Source organism: Megascapheus bottae, chromosome 10 (genome assembly GCF_031878675.1).
Source record: "Megascapheus bottae isolate mThoBot1 chromosome 10, mThoBot2.hap1, whole genome shotgun sequence".
Classification (NCBI taxonomy): Eukaryota; Metazoa; Chordata; class Mammalia; order Rodentia; family Geomyidae; genus Megascapheus; species Megascapheus bottae.
Window position 1 is genome coordinate 44,109,107 of NC_143518.1, and position 19,276 is coordinate 44,128,382.

The following is a 19,276-nucleotide window of genomic DNA, read 5'->3' on the forward strand; positions in this document are numbered from 1 at the left end:
CTCTCTCTTTCTCCCTGTCTTCTGGTGGGCTTATGGGAGGAAGAGGTGGAGAGAAGAGGAGAGCAAAGGGGAGGGGAAAATGAAGCAAAGTAGAGTGAGAGAACTGGGGAGTAAATGAGGCAGAGTTGAGTGAGGGAACTGGGGGAGAATGTAGTTCCTTCCCAGTTCCCCTGGGAAGGAGCCTGAGCTGTTCTTACCGAAGAGTCACATTGACTTCTGGAAACTCAGAGATTTTAGTTTGAATCCTGCTCACATAAGTCACCTGCTCATTAAAGTAACACAAAGCCCTTTAATTGTTGGCTTTGTGGAAGATGACTTGACTATCTTCAGCTGTTGCTGTTGGCAGAGCTTTCTGTTCTAATGTAAATAAGTGAGGTAACGGACTTAAAGGAGCAGGCTGTATTTGCATACTAGTGTAGAGTCTTCTCCCACCATCTGTCTGTGTTATTTAAATGCTCACAAATTAAATGTGTGGTTCCCCCAAACTGATTACATAGAAATCCTTCAAGTAGACCCCCTAGGAAGGGGTATTCAAAGTGCACCCTCTTTTCTGGGAGTCCTGGTTAGAGGCTATCTTTCTTTTGAGGCCCAGGCCTCTTTAGCAGAGCTGAGATTTAATCCTCAGCCATTTTCTTGGGCACCAGTTCTAAGGGAAAGGAGTCAGAAAAGCCAGAGGCAAGTTCTGAGCGATGAGGGTGTGCTGGCTGTGGGGTGGAGGGCAGAAGGAATCTTTTATGTTCTGACAAGCGTCTAGAAAGGTTTTCAATTATAGCTTTATTTTCCAATTTTGTAAATTATTCTCAAGACATTGGATCTTTCTGCCATAGATCTTTCTCTATTTGGAGGTCAGTATTGAGGGTCTTGCAAAGATTCTATTAAGAGGAGCAATACATGGGAGAAATTACAAGAGATTTTCCAGCTGTTGATTGAGATAGTTACAAAAGCAAATATAGCCAAATGTTTATAAGAAACACACTGCTACTTTATAGAAAGATTGAGAGGGAGTAAAAGGTTTTTTTTTTTTACTAAGTGTATTCCTAGTTAGCTTATTAGCTGATTTCTAGAATGCTAGATTTTATGATATAACTAATTGTTGTGACAGAGTTTATAGTCTGAGGAGAATGAAAATAGTAAATACAAAATGAGAAATTGGCACTAGCAGGCAGGACTATACAAGCTACATCTTCTTTCCTATATCCATACTCTATATTCAGCTTTATCCTACAGAAAAATTTTGAGTTTAAACTTCAAGCAAATGCTGATATACATTTTGCAGAACATTTCTTTTTATACTTTGAACAATATTAAGTATGAAGAGTGATCTTTAGTCTAATAAGAGAAGAGCAATTTTATGAGGGGTATGTTTAAACGATAATCTGTCCCTAACATAGATGTCAGAGACAGCTTCCTGTAGTTTTTATAAATCATCCCCAGACAGTGGTTGCCCAGATTGTTGGCTCAACACCTTTTTCTAGAGCTCTTGTTGGTATTTACCATACCAGCAAGTCATCTGTTTTCCTTGGACAGATGGTGAGAGTCTATGCACAAAGGGACTTGAATAAATGAATCCCAGTCTCCTAGAATGTAGATTCTATGAAAGGTCAGCATGCACAGACAGCAAAATACATTTTACAAAACTAATTCTCATCCAGCAAGAGTTTTAGTTGTAGAACAAGTCTAATGTGCATACATATACCTTCATGCTGAAAGAAAAACGTTGAGCAACTCAACTTACTAATGAACTAGAAGTAGAGGAAAGTTATTTTTATATAACTATATGTCATATTTGCATTTTATTTGTAAAATTTTTCTAGACTTGTTTCTTCAATAGTCTGAGATATTCAGATTTATATATATATAACATATAACTTTTCCATACTATTTCATGTAGATGATATTTGAGCTTCTAGAATTCCTTCTAATATATACGCATGTACATACATGCTTGCATATGTGTATCCGTCTATTCATGTATACAAACATGTATACATGTGTACACACATGGGTATATATGTATGTATACATATGTATACATACTCTTTAAGAAAATGTACCAGGAATGCACTTTTTGCTCTTTGCCATCTGTGGTGTTTTGTTCCCCCAGTATCCCAATTCTACTAAAAAATGGAAACATAACTAATAAAGTTTCCACAAGAGGCCACCAATCAAGTGGCCCAGCTCCTTTTTCTTCCTGCATTTGTGGAGTCTACAACCTTTCCAGGAGCAGGACTGAAGAATGCTAATTCCTGGCCTCTGCTGGGCCATCCCCCCATCATGTGCTATTGTTAGGCACTAGAATCTGGTAGAAGGCTTCTTGCTGTCCACTTTTCTGAACCATCTGCATCATCCTTCCAGCCCACTTTGATTGTTCTGGTCTGTGATAGCGCTCCCTCTCAGCTAACCATCTCCAGCCCTCGTCCGTTAGGCAACTGGATAGCTCCAGAGACTGAACACACCAGGATAGGTGCCTTGTCCACCATCTCATTAAATCTCACAATACACCTGAGGAGTACGATTATCCCTTTTCTATAGGTAAAAGAAGCTAAAGCTAGCCCAGAAGATTCACTTTCAGAAAGGCACAGTGTGTTGCAGACCTGCAACTATAGTCCAAGGCAAAACTCTCTCCTCAATGCCTTCAAGGGTTAACATTTTAAAGACTCTAAATAACTTGTTTCTCCTACTAGCGAGGCTAGACAGGAAAAACTCAGGGCAACTATCTTCCCAGAAGATGGAATAATGTACCGTGTTGAATTCTGAGATTGTTTTCAAACATATTTTAAGCTTGTGGTACTTTCTCACTTTTATCTTTTCACACATTGGACATTTCAGAGATGAGCCAGTCCACACTGGCTGAGCTTGGCAATCTGAGGGCCCATGTATAGTAATATTCTACTCTGACTGATAGTTCCCACCAACAAACAATTTGGTACTCTAAATTCCTCTCTTACCCCACTAATAGAAATGTTTCTTTATCCTTTTCTTCCATATCTTGAATCTTGTGGGGAATCTCACACTCTCCTTTTGTAGCTTTCCTTCCTCCTTGTAAAAGAGAAAAACGTCCCAAGGAACAGGATCACATGAGAATTTGACACTTCCTAGGACTGGACTTGAAATCATTGGTCCCATAAAACTCTCGAAATCAACTTCTTAGGAAACAAAAAAATAGAAATAATTTTTATTTATCTAGCTGAGAATCCAAATATTATTCCTCTAATAGTATTAATATTCTTCTCTGAGAATTATAGAGTTACTCTGATCTCCTCTGATGGTTTCAGCCTTAGAAACCTGATAGCAGCTAAATCACCCTTTTGGGGGGGGGGCGGTGGGGAGGGGCTCATACCAGGATCCTTGTGAATGTAGGACTTTTAGTATCCACAAATGATACCCATTTTATACCAATAATTCTCCTATTTATAATATGTGACATGTTGTCTTGTGTCCATAGTAATACCACTATGAAACAAAGAGTATTATATCTAAACTACTGATGTAAAAAACTGTGGTATAGAGATGTTAAATAGCTAGTCAGTGGTAAGATAGCTGGTAGCTAGCCAGGATTTTTTTTTTTTTTTGGCCAGTCTTGGGGCTTGAACTTGGGCTGAGCACTGTCCTGGGGCATTCTCAAGGCTAGCACTCTACCACTTGAGCCACAGTACCACTTACAGCTTTTTCTGGGTATGTGGTACTGAGGACTGGAACCCAGGGCTTTGCGCATACTAGGCACTAGTCCATGCTCCCAACCAGGAACCAGGATTTTAATTCAGGCTGTCTCCAGTCTTTTACTTTAAAAGATGGGTAATCCATTAGGAAAAACAAAGCAGTGAATGAGTGATCAATATGCTTGCTTGTTCAGAATACTTGAGCATTAATTCTGTTCCCTGACTTTCAGGGAACATTTTTTTCTTTACTCTCTGGGAAATGCTTATTTCCTAATGTAGCCTAAAACTGTGGTCCACCTTTAGAATATGGAAATCTCCTGTTTATAGATTCTGCATGTAGATGTGGGTTCTTTAGCTTCCTTCCCGACCAAAACATGGCTTCTGGGTCACCACATAGATTCTGTGTTTGAGCCTCCTGTAGGCCTGGAACACAAGGGAGCTGAAATGCCTCTGCAGAAAGTTTCCCACCAAAGCTGAACTTCATTGCTTCCTTTTACTGTCACTGGTCTGACCTGTTAGAACTAGTTGGCAAAGCGGTGTACATAACTTCCTCTTCTTTCGTGGAGGCTGGATATTCTTCCTTATGGTCATTCAGAATCAATGTGCTGAGCCACACTTATTAGTTCTGAAATAGAGTTTGAAAATGTTGGCCCTCATCCCCAGTCTGTTGCTCAAAAATATTTATGTTATCAAAAATGTTTGCTTTGACAAACTGTAAGCTTTTGATGTGCTTGGGAAGCTGGGCCAGTTTGGTCAGGATTAAGGAGAGGAAAGAAAGAAGGAGAAAGAGCAGTTCTACTTGAAAATTTCAGCCTTCCTCTAGCAAACCTAGGCATTCCAAGTCTTTGTTGGAAAAGCCAAGCCAAATAAAATGAGATCAGATGTATTTGTATAGGAAGGATAGGGGACTGTTGATTCCTTTGTGACAGAATTGTCTTATTTAAACTTTAAAAACTGTTCAACTAAGTGGGTCCTTAGTTTCATTTTGATAATAAACAGTTTTAAAGTATACAGGCTGAAACACGGATTTTAATTAGTTTTAATTAGCAGTATCTTAGGTCTTTAATTTTCTGAAATATTGAAAAAGTGCTTTCAATGTGCAAGGTATTACTTTAGCATACTTTATGATATGAACCAGCTTATTCCTGTGGGATTCTTTTTTTGTCAGTTGTGGGACTTGAACTCTGGGCTTGGGCATTGTCCCTGAGTTTTTCAGATCAAGGGTACCATTCTATCCCTTGAGCCACACCACTACTTCTAACCAGCTTCTTCCTTACAGAAGTACTTTGTGGTAGGTCCTGCTATTTTCCTTGCTTTCTGTATGGGGAAATGGAGAGAGGAAGAGGTGGGAAGGCTGCCCAGATCTCACAGCTTGGGTTTGGCAGGGTAGGGTCACTGCTCCTGCTCTGGATCCCTGTCCTACCTGTAGTAGGGCATATGTGTATGCCTAAGTTAATTGGAGGCAAGGACAATGGTGGTGATATTGGAGTAATGTGGTACTATATCAAATGATTTATAAGAAACTCCTCTTCCAGAATCCTGTGTGATCGATCCTGTGCCCACCTTGTAGATGGGTAAGCTGAGGCTTAACAAGGAAAAAGTTTGCATCAAGTCTCATATCCTACAAGGCAGAAAGTCTGTTTGCTTTTAGCCATCATTAGAACATTAACCGTATCACTAAACACATTTAACCACACTGTGTGCCATGTTCTTATAATAATTAATAACAAACCTAAAGCTTTTCATTAAGCCATCAGTGTGGAGTACTGTAGTGGTATTTGATAAGGTAGGGTGGGCAAGTGTAAGAAGCAGCCAAAATAGCTCTGCTCTTCTCCCTTCCTTCTTGCTGCCAGTTCAACCCCTACCCCCCACCCCAACCAGGACAGCAAAAACATTCTTCCTGAAGAGTTTTCTTAAAAACCAACAACACATACAAAACCTCACCACTATGACTTGCTGCTGCTTCATTTTGCTCTAAACCCTGTTTACCACCTTGCCACTGCAGCATGGAGAGGCACACTACCCTTAAGTGACATCCACATTGATGAGAAACTGGAAGTAGAACCCGCCATTGTTTCTTCCTGCCCTCCGTGAGAATTTCCTCATTGAGCTAATATGTTGGAATGATAACATCGCCTTTTCTATCTGCCCTCTTCCAAATATCATATAAGCAGAGCTTCCCACATGGCTCACACACAGTATACACATAATTCTGCACATAAGCACACACCCTGTGATTTGAAGCATTCTGTGTCTGTCTCAGATTCTCTCCACTCCCTCCCCCCTACCCCTCATGGGATTTTTTTCCCCCATTAGGCAAATGGAAGGCCCATGCCACCTGTTAGCATTACGTCATTGACTCCCCAGAACACAGTTGCACCAAAGGCCTTAAACAAAGTAGTTCTTCTTGTATTGTTTGCACTCAAAGAGCTGATATCATGCCAACTGATGTCATTGTGTGTCTTTGTGTAACTGCTATGGCAACTGGGCAGGTGGGGAGCCTCTAGCTGACGTCATTGGGAAAGGAGGTGTGGAGACAGAATTTTAAAAAGCTCTGTGATGGGGTGTGTGTGTGTGTGTGTGTGTGTGTGTGTGTGTGGTTTTCTTGGTATACTTTTTGCTTAAAAAAAAAAAAGAACAACCCCAGGCTTTTAAGATAAATTACAGATTGCAGTCCCTAAGTAAGAAAAGAAAACCTGCCTGTTGCCCTCTTTTAGAGTCTTATTTTGAGTTTGTCATTTTCTCCTCTCAACTTACAGGGGAAAAAAAAGTCACAATGGATTTTCTTAAGAAAAGAATGAATTAGATTCCTATCACTGAATCAGTGTGTGACCGTTTATGGGGCTTTTGTGAAAGGAAGGCTGAACATATTTTAAAATAATTCCTTTAGTGCTTTTGTGGAGCTTATGTTTGTGGCAATGCCTAGTTTTTTTACTTTGATGTCTTCAAAGTATTCACTGGTGAAGTTTTTTTGGTGTTCCTCCTCCTCCTCCTCCTCCTCCTCTTCCTCCTCCTCCTCTTTTCTTCCTTTTTTCTCTTCTTTTCTTCTTTTCATTTCTTTACAAATTTTCTCTGGTCACCATGGTTTTATGATATAAATAAAACAGGACAGAGCTCAGAAATGAGAAATTTTACCTTTTGTTTTTCTTTTCAAATGGTACAGGATTTGCATTAACTTAATTTTTTTTTAAATGAGAAAAATGATCACAGCATTGACCTTTTGAATTGACTGTGGCTCCTTAACATGAGAAGTTTTAGGTTATCCGCTCTGCCCCACTGTGCTATGTCTATTGGGTGTGAACAAGTCATGAAAACTCCTTGTTCAAGTCTGTGGGGCTTCCTGTGGTGGCTGCCAAAGATGAGCCTTGAGATGGAGAAGGACATACATTAGGTTGAGAAGCTCATGGTCAGGTTGACTTCCTGGTCTTTGACTAGCACCATACCCTGTTCCCACACTGTGTTGTCTCCCTTATCTCTTGGGATAGCCAACAAATGTGAGGTATCTTTGTAGGAGCAGATGTTGTGGTGGCTTTCAGCTAATAGGCATGTTACAGTGCCTCCACCATTACAAAGAGAAGGCCTGAGTGTATATAGTGTAGTTTGATTAGAGGTAGAGCTCATTTACTGGCAAGAATATCATCCCAGATTTCATAGCCTTTTCCCATAGAAGCTGAAATTCATCAGAACCTGTACATCCACATGGGAGTAACAAATGTTAAAAAAAAGAAACAATAAATTTCATAAATTCACAAGTTTTCTAACTTAAACATTTAAGTTTTATTAAATTTATTTTTCATTTAATGTTAAATAGAAACATTTGGTTTTCATTCTACTTTCCACAACTCTTTCAAATGTCCACATAGTACTCCATGGAATAAAATTATTCTTTCCCTTTTTTATTTCTATTATTTGCTTGACATTTTTCCATTAGATAATCCTGTATTGAACAGCTTCATATATGTAACTGACGGTTTTTGGTTACATTATTTTCCTAAGATTCATTCCCATAAAGGAGACAGTCCTTATCTGGGGGGATGCTTAGGTTTTGAAAATGAATCAACAGATAAACATTTTAACGTTTCTGACCCATAAATTTGGGAGACAGTACAGGGCTTTGGGTTCTGAGTGTATTCAGGGTCCCATTAGAGGTCTTAGTGGATGAACATACCCACATCCTTCTAAATACCAAGTGCCCACGACAGAGCTGTCCTTAGATTTCATTCTACTGGAAGTCAAGTTCCACATGCCAGAATCTACATGGAGATCCTAAGGGTTTCCTACTCCATACAACCCTAGCTCATCTTTCCCAAGTATTCCCAGCTAATGAAATGGCCTGATGCATGGCACTTGTTCCTCAGGGGGGGAAACAAAATGCCCTAGTTTGTTCTAAGGAGCGTATTTCCAAAGCATGCCATGCAGTACATTGTGAAGCTGGTCCTGGTCTCTAAATAGGCTTCAGGTTTTTATTTTGGAAAAGAAAGAAGTGTATGCATACACCACACACACACACACCCATCACACAGCAGCTCTGAAACCTTTGGGATTAGGAGTCGTCACCTCTGGCTTTCTGTGTGTGTGTTCCAGGTGGACTCAGTAGTTTTAAGCAGAACCATGAAAACCTCTGTGACAACTCCCTCCAGCTCCAAGAGTGCCGCGAGGTGGGCGGCGGAGCGTCTGCCATCTCGAGCATGCTACCTCAGTCTGTCCCCACCACCCCTGACATCGAGAACGCAGAGCTGACGCCCATCCTGCCCTTCCTGTTCCTTGGCAACGAGCAGGATGCTCAGGACCTGGACACCATGCAACGGTTGAACATTGGCTATGTGATCAATGTCACCACACACCTTCCCCTGTACCACTACGAGAAAGGCCTGTTCAACTACAAGAGGCTGCCGGCCACTGACAGCAACAAGCAGAACCTGCGGCAGTACTTTGAAGAGGCTTTTGAGTTCATTGGTAACTGTCTCCGTCTCCTTTCTCTCTAACTTATGCTTTGATAGCAAGTCCAAGTTTAGTCCTCTGTCTAAAAAATGATAACAATAATGTAGCTACTCAGGAGGCCGAGAGTCATGTTTGAAACCAGCCTGGGCAGGAAAGTTTGTCAGACTTATTAACCAGCAAAAGCTGGAAATGGAGGCATGCTTCATAGGGTAGAATCCCAGCCTTCAGCACAAAGCTAAGGGACAGTGTCAAGGCCCTGAGTTCAAGCCCCAATACTGGTACAAAAACAACGCCCCTCCCCCCCCAAAAAACGAAGCCAACAACAACAAACAACCCAAAGGTTGCCCTGAGATGTTCTGGGCTCTGCTGCCTCATATAGCCTAAGTATTCTCCTAATTTCTAGCCCATGGAGTCACTGAATATATTGGAGCCATCAGGATAAACACAAAAATACAGTTGTATTAGCTTTCCCGGTCTGTGACCTGTGATAACAACTGAGGGGAAGTATGATTTACTTTAGCTCATGATTTTTAGTGTTTTTAGCCTGCTGTCTTCGGCTCTTGATTCTGGGACCATGGTGAAACAGAACACCAAGATGGTGGGATTCTGTGGCATGGGCTACTCTAATCTCTTGGTGGACAGGAAGCAGAGACAGAGAGACTGTGAGTTGTAGGGAGATCCAATCTCAGGGGCTCACTCTTAGGAATCTAATTCAGATATAAACCTCACGTCCTAAAAAGTATCCAGAACCTTCCCAAATAGCGGCACCATCTGGAGCCACGTGTTCCACACACAAGCTTGTGTGGGGGCATGTCATCTTCAAATCAAAACAATCGTCATTGAGTTTGGTTGGCATCTAGACAATTGTCATCCCTCAAGTTCTCAATGAAAGAATGCCAGATATTTGTATGCGTAGAGAGCGCTCACATGCTCTGTGATCAAAAGAATCAAAGGATTCACTAAGAAGTGGAGGGAAGAGCTGCTACTGCTGCTACATAATCTATCAGTGGGAGAGAAAGGGTATCAATGTATGTGAAGTAATGCACCTTCCATCTGGCGAATGTAATGTAACCCTTCTATTAATTACAATAAAAATATATTTAAAAAAAGAAAACATAATCAATATGAAAAGGCCTATAGTCCTGAGGATTATGGCTCAAAGCCTGCTCAGGCAGTGAAGTCCATGACACTAATTAACCAGCATAAAGCCAGAAGTGGAGGTATGGCTTCAGTGATAGAACACCATCCTTGAGTGAAAAAGCCAAGCAAGAGTGGGAGGCACTGAGTTCAAACTCCAGTATGAGTCTAAGAAAAGAAATAGAAAAGAAAATTCTACTTTTCCCAGATGCTGTCACACTGCTTAAGCAGGGATTTCCTTTTCTACCTTCAGTTAAACACTGACTTGTAATTAGAATGACTTCCACACCTCAGGTTCCAGGTAGCACAGGATAAAGAACTAGTTCTGAGAAAGCCTTTAACCACCAGGCCACCGGCAGTGAGTCCCTTTCTGTATTGTAACCTCACAGAAGAGAAGGAGAAGGGGAGTTGTTTACCCTTCTGCTTCTTTTATCTCAGTTGCTAAATACTGGGTAACAACAACAGTGAACATCACTGCTAAAAGAGGGGGCCCGTGAACAGTTTGCCTCAGACTTACAAAAGTAGGAAAGATCACCATTGTAGAGCCCTCGTCATTCCCATGGAGGAAAATCTCACAGTAGCAAGCTCTAACCTCAAGAATGGAGCAGCGTCCTATTATTACATGCTCTCTTTTTGTCATTCCCATAGTCTTAAATTGTTATAAGGCACTATATGATCATTTGGAGAACATTAGCATATACCAGATACTCAACATTTCTTTTTTCAAGCGATTCTAACGTTTATTTCCACAAAGAGATGACCCAGTACTTTTCCTCATTAATGGCCATTGCCTCAGGAAGAATATACTTTTCCCCCCCTTTTTGATGCTCCTTTGTCAGAAAAATGCCTCAAGTTTGATTGCCATCTGGTCTGGTGGGTTTGCTGGCAAGTTGGCAGCTGTGGCTACCTTGCCCAGCTATTTTTCTTGCCAAGTCACCTTCCACGTAGCACCATGGAGGATTCAATCTGGAAGAAAGTTCTGAGTAGTCACTGGGCTCAAAAGTAAACTGACTTTTCCAAGGTCGTGGGAATGCTAATAGTAGAGAAAGGTTCTTGTTTCCCAGGCAAGGGTCCCCACCCACTTTAAAAAGACAAAAAAGGATACTGGGAGTATGTTTACAATGCCTTATTAATTAGTCTGAACTGGCAGTCCTGGGTACAAAGATGCCTGAGGTTCTTTGTTAATAAAATCTGAGCCAAGTTTTGAGCCCAGAGGAAGAAATTATTGTCAGTAAGTAGATGAGAAACTTCCTGGTTCATATATGATGTTAGAATTGTGATTCGACCTGACTTAATTCCAGGTGGAGGAAGTTGAGAAATCATTTTCCAATTAATGAATGGCATTAGATATGTTGATTCTAAGAGGATTTCAACTAAAGTGCTCACATTCCTTGTAGATTACTCAGGCTTACCTGATTTTCTACAAGGAAAACAAAACCAATAACAAAGAGCATTTAGCCTGGAGGATAATTTGGAATCACACAATGTATATAGGCACAATTTTGTTTTCGAACATTCAATGTAAACTAAGCTGAGTCCAAGCTTAAGGTTTAACATGCTGTTTAAACCTGAATCAAGAGATGATATTCCCACATTTCCTGAGACCAGGCTGGCAACTCTCGTTCCCATTTTTCAGATAGAAGGATTAAGGCTCTAAGAAGTTATACATATGACTCATAGTCACTCACTCTGATGTTGTATGGTAGAGTCAGTCAAACTTCGCATGTAGAATCTCATTCTCATACTTTCTGATCCATTCATAGGGTGTGCTGAACAGAAAAAATAATTATAGAAGTACTATAATCTTAAAATACTATCATCTCATAAATAAGGCTCATTTATAGATGCTTAAGATAAAAATTAACATCCAGCTTCTTGGTTTACTTGTTAGTAGCCCATGGGATAGCAGCTAAACTAAATCACTGCTGTCTTTAACCTCCCCACTTCCTCACCTTTCATTTGATTAGTGTCCCTTCAGAGACACTGTCCCTGGGTGACTCTCCGGGATGCCTTCTAGTCTGAAAACGGCATTAACGTTTAGTTCGGTGTTCCCAAGCTAGTTTCCTGAGCTTTTCAATATTGAAAATTAAGAATTTGGGCAGTGTTGATTTCTGTCCATTGCTCTGGACTTGGCCATTATAAGAATTCCATCTTCTCCCATTCACTGTCATGTGGGAGCCTCTTTGTGGACACAGAAGAGGCAGAACACTTGGGAGAGAGCTGATACCTGGCTCAGAACACCCCACATCTTTAGTTCACTTGGCAACATTTGGCTTTTCTGGTACGAAGCTGAACATCATAGTTCTCTAGTTGAGGTTTATTCCTTAATTCTGTTCAGGGTTTAGGAAACACTATGTAGTGTCATGTCCTGTACAGCGCTATTCTGTAATATAAAGAAAGGTTATGTCTGTTTTTTTCTTTTTCTTTTTTGTATCATAGGTAAGAGAGGCATTGTTAGTGAGACAGGTTTTGATAGGACACACAACCTGGAAAGTGGTACTAACATCTCTAATTAGAATAATTATACAGACACACACAGATACACATCTGGGTTTATGTGTAAATAATTTTTTCTTTGTTTCCTCATTCCCTCTTTTTTTAACTTCCTTTCCTTCACTACACACTCTCTCTCTCTCCTTTTTGCAGTAGTATGGTTTTAGAAAATTAGAATAGGAACCAGATGTTTGAGTGAGAGCTCCAGTGCCTTGGGAGTCAACTTAAATGGTACAAGTTCTTCATGCTGCATGTAGGTCTAGCTTCTGTCCACTGTTATGAGTAGCACTCACTGCTCCTGTGCCTGATTCCTTCCCTCTTATCTTTAAATGTAGACATACAGCTTCTGGCTCATGCTAATACTGATTGTAGCCAATTCTTGGAGTTGTCACGTAAGCACACAGAATTCACTAGTAGACGCATGACATTTCGTTTTCAAACCACTTTAATCCATTCTGTAGCAAAGGAGATAATGTCAACCTCAGCTACAACTTAGACCTGTGATGTCTCTTTCTCCTCCTTTTCACCTTCCTTCTCTCTCTCTTTCCAGAGGAAGCTCACCAGTGTGGGAAGGGACTTCTCATCCACTGCCAGGCTGGCGTGTCTCGCTCTGCCACCATCGTCATTGCCTACTTGATGAAGCACACTCGAATGACCATGACAGATGCTTATAAATTCGTCAAGGGCAAACGACCAATTATTTCCCCGAATCTTAACTTTATGGGGCAATTGCTGGAGTTTGAGGAGGACCTAAACAATGGTGTAACACCTCGAATCCTTACACCAAAGCTGATGGGTGTGGAGACAGTTGTGTGACCACGATTAGTGTGGAAAGGATTGCTATTAGGAGACAAACCGGAAGGAAGATTGAGTCTCTTTTTTTCCTTCTATTTCCCTTTTTCTTTTTGTTTGTTTCTTTTTCTTTTTTTTTTAGTTGGGGGATAAAGTTTGTGAATAGCAACAAACTTGTTTAAAGACTTTTTATTTTTAACAAGTGTGAGAAGACTATATATATATATATGTATATATATATATATATATATATAATACCTTTTGATGCCATTGAGATTCACTCCCTGTAAACTGATAAAAGCAGGGAGACTGAAGAGCTCACTTTTCTAAGCCAACAATAAAAATGTAATCAAACTTGTTTCTCCCCATTTTCCTTTTAAGCTATTTGTAGAGCTTGATTATAGTCTGTGCGGGTTCATAGACGGAAGATATCACCCTTTAAACAAATTAAAAAGAACTAAAAGTAATAGAAGGCCCAGGACAGGCCTGGGCCATCCATATAGAAAACAAAACCCACTAGAAAAGCCCTGTTGTGCTTGTGGATGCAAACATGATGAGGGCAGTGTAAGTGGTCTAAACGTATATTTCTCAGAAGACAGAGCATCGTCTTGATTTGACTTGTTTCATTCTTTGGGTTTTCTTTTTCCTTTGTGTTTAAGAACTGTTTGTTTGTTTTGGTTTGGGTAAGAGCAAGAAGAAATTGACCATCATCACGCCCCATGCCTTCATTGGCTCTTTGTGCAATAATATGGTGTTTTGAGTGTGCAGATAAGTTAGAGCTGGCAACTCAATGATAGAGAAATAGTTCAAATTTGCCAGCTTGGAAAGAGAAAGGAATTCAATAATATCAAGCTTTTCTTTCCTCCTTTTTCCTTTTTGGATTTGATTTTAGTTATAGTGCCATCAACCTTGTTACATATGTATATCAGAATGTAAAAAAAAAAAAAACAAAAACAAAAGTTTATTTAAAAATATTTTTCGCAAAGAAAAAAAAACAAACCTTGGTGTGTTTCTGTTGATTGTGTAAAATTTTATTTTCATTATATAAATGAAACTCATTTTGGGATGTGTCTTTTTTGTTCCCTCTTTTACCTCAACTCTCAAGAGCAGCTTCTCTTAATGACAATATCTATGTGACACCTACTTAGAAAGAGAACACAATTTTTATGGAAGGAAATGGAGAAGAGACTGGAAAGCAGGATTCAAGAATGCAAATCAGTTCCAGGATTCATCTGCCCAGTTGTGGTTTTCTCTATTCACTGTTATCAAGGGAAAGTGACTTCACAGATAGGAGGAGGGGTTCATGTTAGCCTTTGAGCTTTCAAAATCAAATGACTGTCAGATTGATCCATTTGAATTTTGTGGGCTTCCCAACAATTTTCCATTCATGCATTTTCATAGTCCCTTCACCGTCCCCTCTCTCTGTCTCTCTCTGTGTCTCTCTCTGTGTCTGTCTCTGTCTCTCTGTCTCCCCCTCTCTCTCTCTCTCTCCCCCTCTCTCTCTCCCTTTCTCTCTCCCTGTCTCTCTCTCTCCCTCTCCCTCTCTCCCTCCCTCTCTCTCTCCCTCTCTCTCTCTCCCTCTCCCTCTCTCCCTCTCTCCCTCTCTCCCTCCCTCCCTCCCTCCCTCCCTCCTTCTCTCTCTCTCTCTCTCTCTCTCTCTCTCTCTCTCTCTCTCTCTCTCTCTCTCTCTCTCTCTCTCCCCCCCCCTCCCTCCCTCCCACCCTCCTCCTCCTCCTCCTCCTCCTCCTCCTCCTCCTCCTTCTTCTTCTTCTTCCTCTCTCTCTCTCTCTCTCTCTCTCTCTCTCTCTCTCTCTCTCTCTCTCTCTCTCTCTCTCTCTCTCTCTCTCTGTCAGTTATGAGACTTGAGACTTGAACTCTGGGCCTGGGTGCTGTCCCTGAGCTCTTCAACTCAAAGTTACAGCCCTCTCTCTGGACCTGGGCATTGTCTCTGTCTTTAGCTCAAGGCCTACTGCTTTACCCCTCGAGCCACAGTGCCACTTCTGGTTTTCTAGTGGTTAATTGGAGGAGATAAAGGTCTCACTGACTAGTTCCTCTGCTGGCTTTGAACCGCAATCCTCAGATTTCAGCCTCATGAGTAGCTAGTAGCTGTGCCCAGATACCACTGTTCTCTTGACATCTTTGGTGACTCAGCATTGCAGTACCTTACAGCAACTTACTCTGCCCTCATTCTTTTTTTTCCCTCAGCAAGCCAAACTCAGCTTTGTCATAATCCTATCTATGCCAACACATGGTTAATACCTAGCTAGGTCCCCAAGCAACATATTTGGGGGTGGGGAGAGAGTACAATCCAATAATTCTTCTATGTTGCATTAAAATACGTGCCTAAAGGGATTTGGCCACAAGGAAATTTTGCAGCACAGTGAACTTTGTCCAGCATGAGTAAGAGCTGAAGAATTCTGGCACGTCTAAGTTCTACATGATTACAGTTGACATAAATATTTTTGTGAACACTCGCTTATAAATGTTAAAATATTTTGACTTGACTAGCTTTTCTGACCAAAATGATTAATTTTTTCTTTTGTTAGAAAAGTTAACAAATTAACAAGGCTTTTTTATAGCACATTTAATGAGTCAGATTCTGAAATGTAATTAATGATATAAAATATACAGTAATTTGTCACTTTTTTTATTTTTCTATATCTTAACTTTCTAATAGCAAAAGACCTCTTTCTTTCCTGTCTCTTCCTTTCATCTGCCCTCCCTCCTTCCCTCCCTTCCTCCCTCCTTGTCTCGCCTTCCTTCCTTCCTTCCTTCCTTCCTTCCTTCCTTCCTTCCTTCCTTCCTTCCTTCCTTCCTTCCTTCTCCAGGAAAAGACTCAATTTAGTTCTGTTCTTTTTTTTCCCCCCTAATTGTAGGGCTTGAACTCTGGGCTTGGGCACTGTCTTCATTCAGTTCAAGGCTAGTGCTCTACCACTTGAGCCACAGCACCACTTAGTTTCTTTAGCTACATGGAAAATGTTTATGTTTCTGGAAGTTTATGATTTTAAGAGTTTGTCCTAGAGCAGACAGGAATCCAGCCAGCCAGCATACCAAGAATTCTGCAACGGTATTCAAATCTTTTCTCCTAATCTACTTTGAATCATTAGCCTTCATTTTTTCATGAACAAGGTTAACTACTTCATGACAACACTATGGATTAGCTAAGCCATTGCACTAGAAGCTAGATTCCCCAAATTTCTGGCCACTAGTTTCCTAACAGTTTAGGTTGGGCTAGGGAATAATTCTGTGTTCCTGAGAAAGCAGGAACACAGAATTTCTGACTAAGATATGCATTGTCCTCAGAACCCAACAAGAGTTTCATGTTTAATAATTTAATAAAATGAATCTGTAATGTATCTAATAACTTTGGAGAGGATACAGTAAGTATTGTTGCCTTAATTTAAATAGAACAGTAGTTTCAGCTTTGCTCTATAATCTAATAGTAATCATCTAATTTCCTTTTGATAGTTGTGATCATTCCAACCAGCACCATAGAATTCTATTTTCCTCATTGACACTTTAGTCTCAATGTATGGACAGAAAGTAGTATCAGCTATGGGACCATTGTCAGTTACAGAATCTCTCCTGAGAATGAAGGCTTCTCGACCAGCAGGACCTAAATTTGAGAGTAGAAAGAATAAAACTTGCAAGTAGATTATTAGGGCTAAAAGAGAGAGGAATGCCTCCATTCTTGGACCCAGGAATCCTAGGTACTGGAGAAAGAACAGTGTGTGTGTGCGTGTGTGTGTGTGTGTGTGTGTGTGTGTGTGTGTGTGTGTGTGTATTATTTAGAGAACTCACTGCATCTTACAGAATATTACACTACCATTACATTTCTATTTATCTGACACAATATATTGTCAAAATCCCATTTTACTTTGGTTCTGCTTTAGGGTGATAATGTGGTAAGACTATTGAGTTGTATGAGCATAAACCTGTTTCCACTCTTAAGTAAAATAGTATACCATGATGATGGCAAATAAGAGAAAAATTCTGCAGGTTCACAAATCCCAGTTTTAGAAATAGCCTTGTAGCTAGAAAAGGCAAATCCATATGAAGAGTAGGCTGCTGTGTTAGAAGTGATACAGTATAAAACTACTTTGCCATCAGAGAGCTGCTTGATTCTTAAGAATATAGCATGCTATTTCAGGGTCTCGTGGTTGGCCTTACTTTGGAGTGATGGAACTTGTTATCAATTACTGTAGCCAGACTAGTTAGCCTTGGTGAGTAGGGTTCATGTTGGTGAATTCATAAACTCCCTTCATATCTGCCACCCTGGCTATCTTGATCATGAGCTCGTTGTGGAAAGCAGAAAGACCTGACAGGATGTATCATGTTGCCTCTTATTAAGATCCTTTTATGTGGAGGTTGGGTGTTGATGGGCATATCACATGGGGCATGTGCCTATTCGGGGAAGTAAATCTTGTTACTTCTTCCCTAGGCTTTCCTGTAACCAATATTCCTTCCATGTACCTTCTAAGTTCATGATTAGCTAATCAGACTTTTATTGCAGTCCACAAAGTAATGTAAGTCCATGTCTCTAGCTGTCTCTCCTTTCAGAAAAAAATAAGCACTAGATATACTGATGGAAGTTCTGCCTACTGGAAAAATTTTCCCTTCATTTGTTTTTCTGGTTACTATAAGAGAATGATTGCAATTATGTAGCCTTATAGTTGAGGCTAGCACCAAGATATGTAAACCTTTCCTTAACTAACACCCAATACTATTTTAGACCATTGGTCACAGGAAATATCCCATGAGTCTACAGATGTGTTGTAGCAGATCATGGGCCTCTGAGTCACTTGCTTGTTCATTGTGCTAATGCTTGTACTCATCTATTATTTCATTTCCACTTGCAATGAAATGCTGTCACTCATGCACATCTCTTGCTGGGCTGACAATAGTTGTTTTGTTATGGGCAAATCAGGTTTCATGATAATGTGTTAGTCCAACATCCAATTGCTAGATTCAATCTGCTATTCAAAAGAAGAAGAAGAAAACTCCCCCCCCCCCCCAGGATGTCATAGCTTTTGCTCCAGTTAGTGTTTTCTTCTATGTAACATTTAGTACATCAGTGGCTCTATACAGGATCCCTGTCTAATTAGTACCATGAGATCAACTGATCTAGATATCAAAACAGCTGCTATGAGAGACTTGAATGACTGTGGAGATTCCCTTTATTCTGGACCTCACTCAGAACTAAAAACATTTCAACTGTGCATTCTATCTGGGCATCAGTGGCTCACTCTTGTAATCCTAGCTACACAGGAGGCTGAGAGCTGAGGATCACAGTTCAAAGTCAGCCTGGGCAGAACAGTCCCTGTGAGACTCTTCTCCTCCAATCAAACCACTGAAAAACCAAAAGTGGTACTGTGATAGCATTGAAAACAAAGAGGAAAAATAAAAATAAAAAATATCCGGAATGTTCCTGTGTCTCTTTCTTAGTGGTAGGGGTAGCAGATGTAACAACTTGTTACTATTCCCATGAAAGGAAATGCTATCTTCAAATCACAAGGTCTCTGAAAATCGCACTAGCTTTAAGTCCCTATATTTTGGAGATTTTTTAGACAATAAAGTAAAGCTAATGTACAGGTGGGTTACAGTTACTTAAGTCAAATAATGAGTATATTTCTTTTTTTTTTTTTTTGCCAGTCCTGGACTTTTCAGGGCTTGAGCACTGTCCTTGGACTTTCTTAAGGTTAGAGCTCTACCACTTGAGCCTCAGCACCACTTCCAGCTTTTTTCTATGCAGGTGGTACCAAGGAATTGAACCCTGGTCTTCATGCATGCTAGGCAAGCACTCTACCACTAGGCTAAACTCCCAGCCCCAATCAATTTTTTTTTTTTTTTTTTTGCCAGTTGTGGGGCTTGAACTCAGGGCTAGTGCTCTACCATTTGAGCCACAGCACCACTTCCAACTTTTTTCTATGTATGTGGTAATGAGGAATTGAACCTGGGTCTTCGTACATGCTAGGCAAGCACTCTACCACTAGGCCAAATTCCCAGCTTGAGTATAGTTCTTTTTGAAGTGTCCTTGGTTTTCTCACAGTTATTTCCTCCTGACTCCCACCCCTACAAGTTGTATAGTATCATGGCTGCTTCTGTCACTCTTTGTCCCACCACTTCTGTGCTCCCCTTACCATCCCCCATTTTGGAATATTTACTTCCTTCTTTTCCATCATTGGGCGTGATGCCAGAATGAATGAGGTCATGTACACATGTACTGTGAGCAAGCAAGTGATTCAGATGTCCAT

At 40.5% G+C, this 19,276-nt stretch overlaps 1 protein-coding gene across 3 annotated transcripts in view; it reads left to right on the top strand.

Moving 5' to 3' along the window:
- Dusp10 (dual specificity phosphatase 10) overlaps positions 1 to 14,040 on the top strand; it is a 39,801-nt gene extending 25,761 nt beyond the window's left edge. For all 3 annotated transcript variants that reach the window (XM_090341159.1, XM_090341160.1, XM_090341161.1), the window contains 2 exons: positions 8,244 to 8,615; positions 12,781 to 14,040. In XM_090341159.1, the coding sequence (XP_090197285.1) occupies positions 8,244 to 8,615; positions 12,781 to 13,046 (638 nt within the window). In that variant the 3' untranslated portion in view covers positions 13,047 to 14,040. The remainder of the gene's footprint in view (positions 1 to 8,243; positions 8,616 to 12,780) is intronic.
- Positions 14,041 to 19,276: the final 5,236 nt, after the last annotated feature.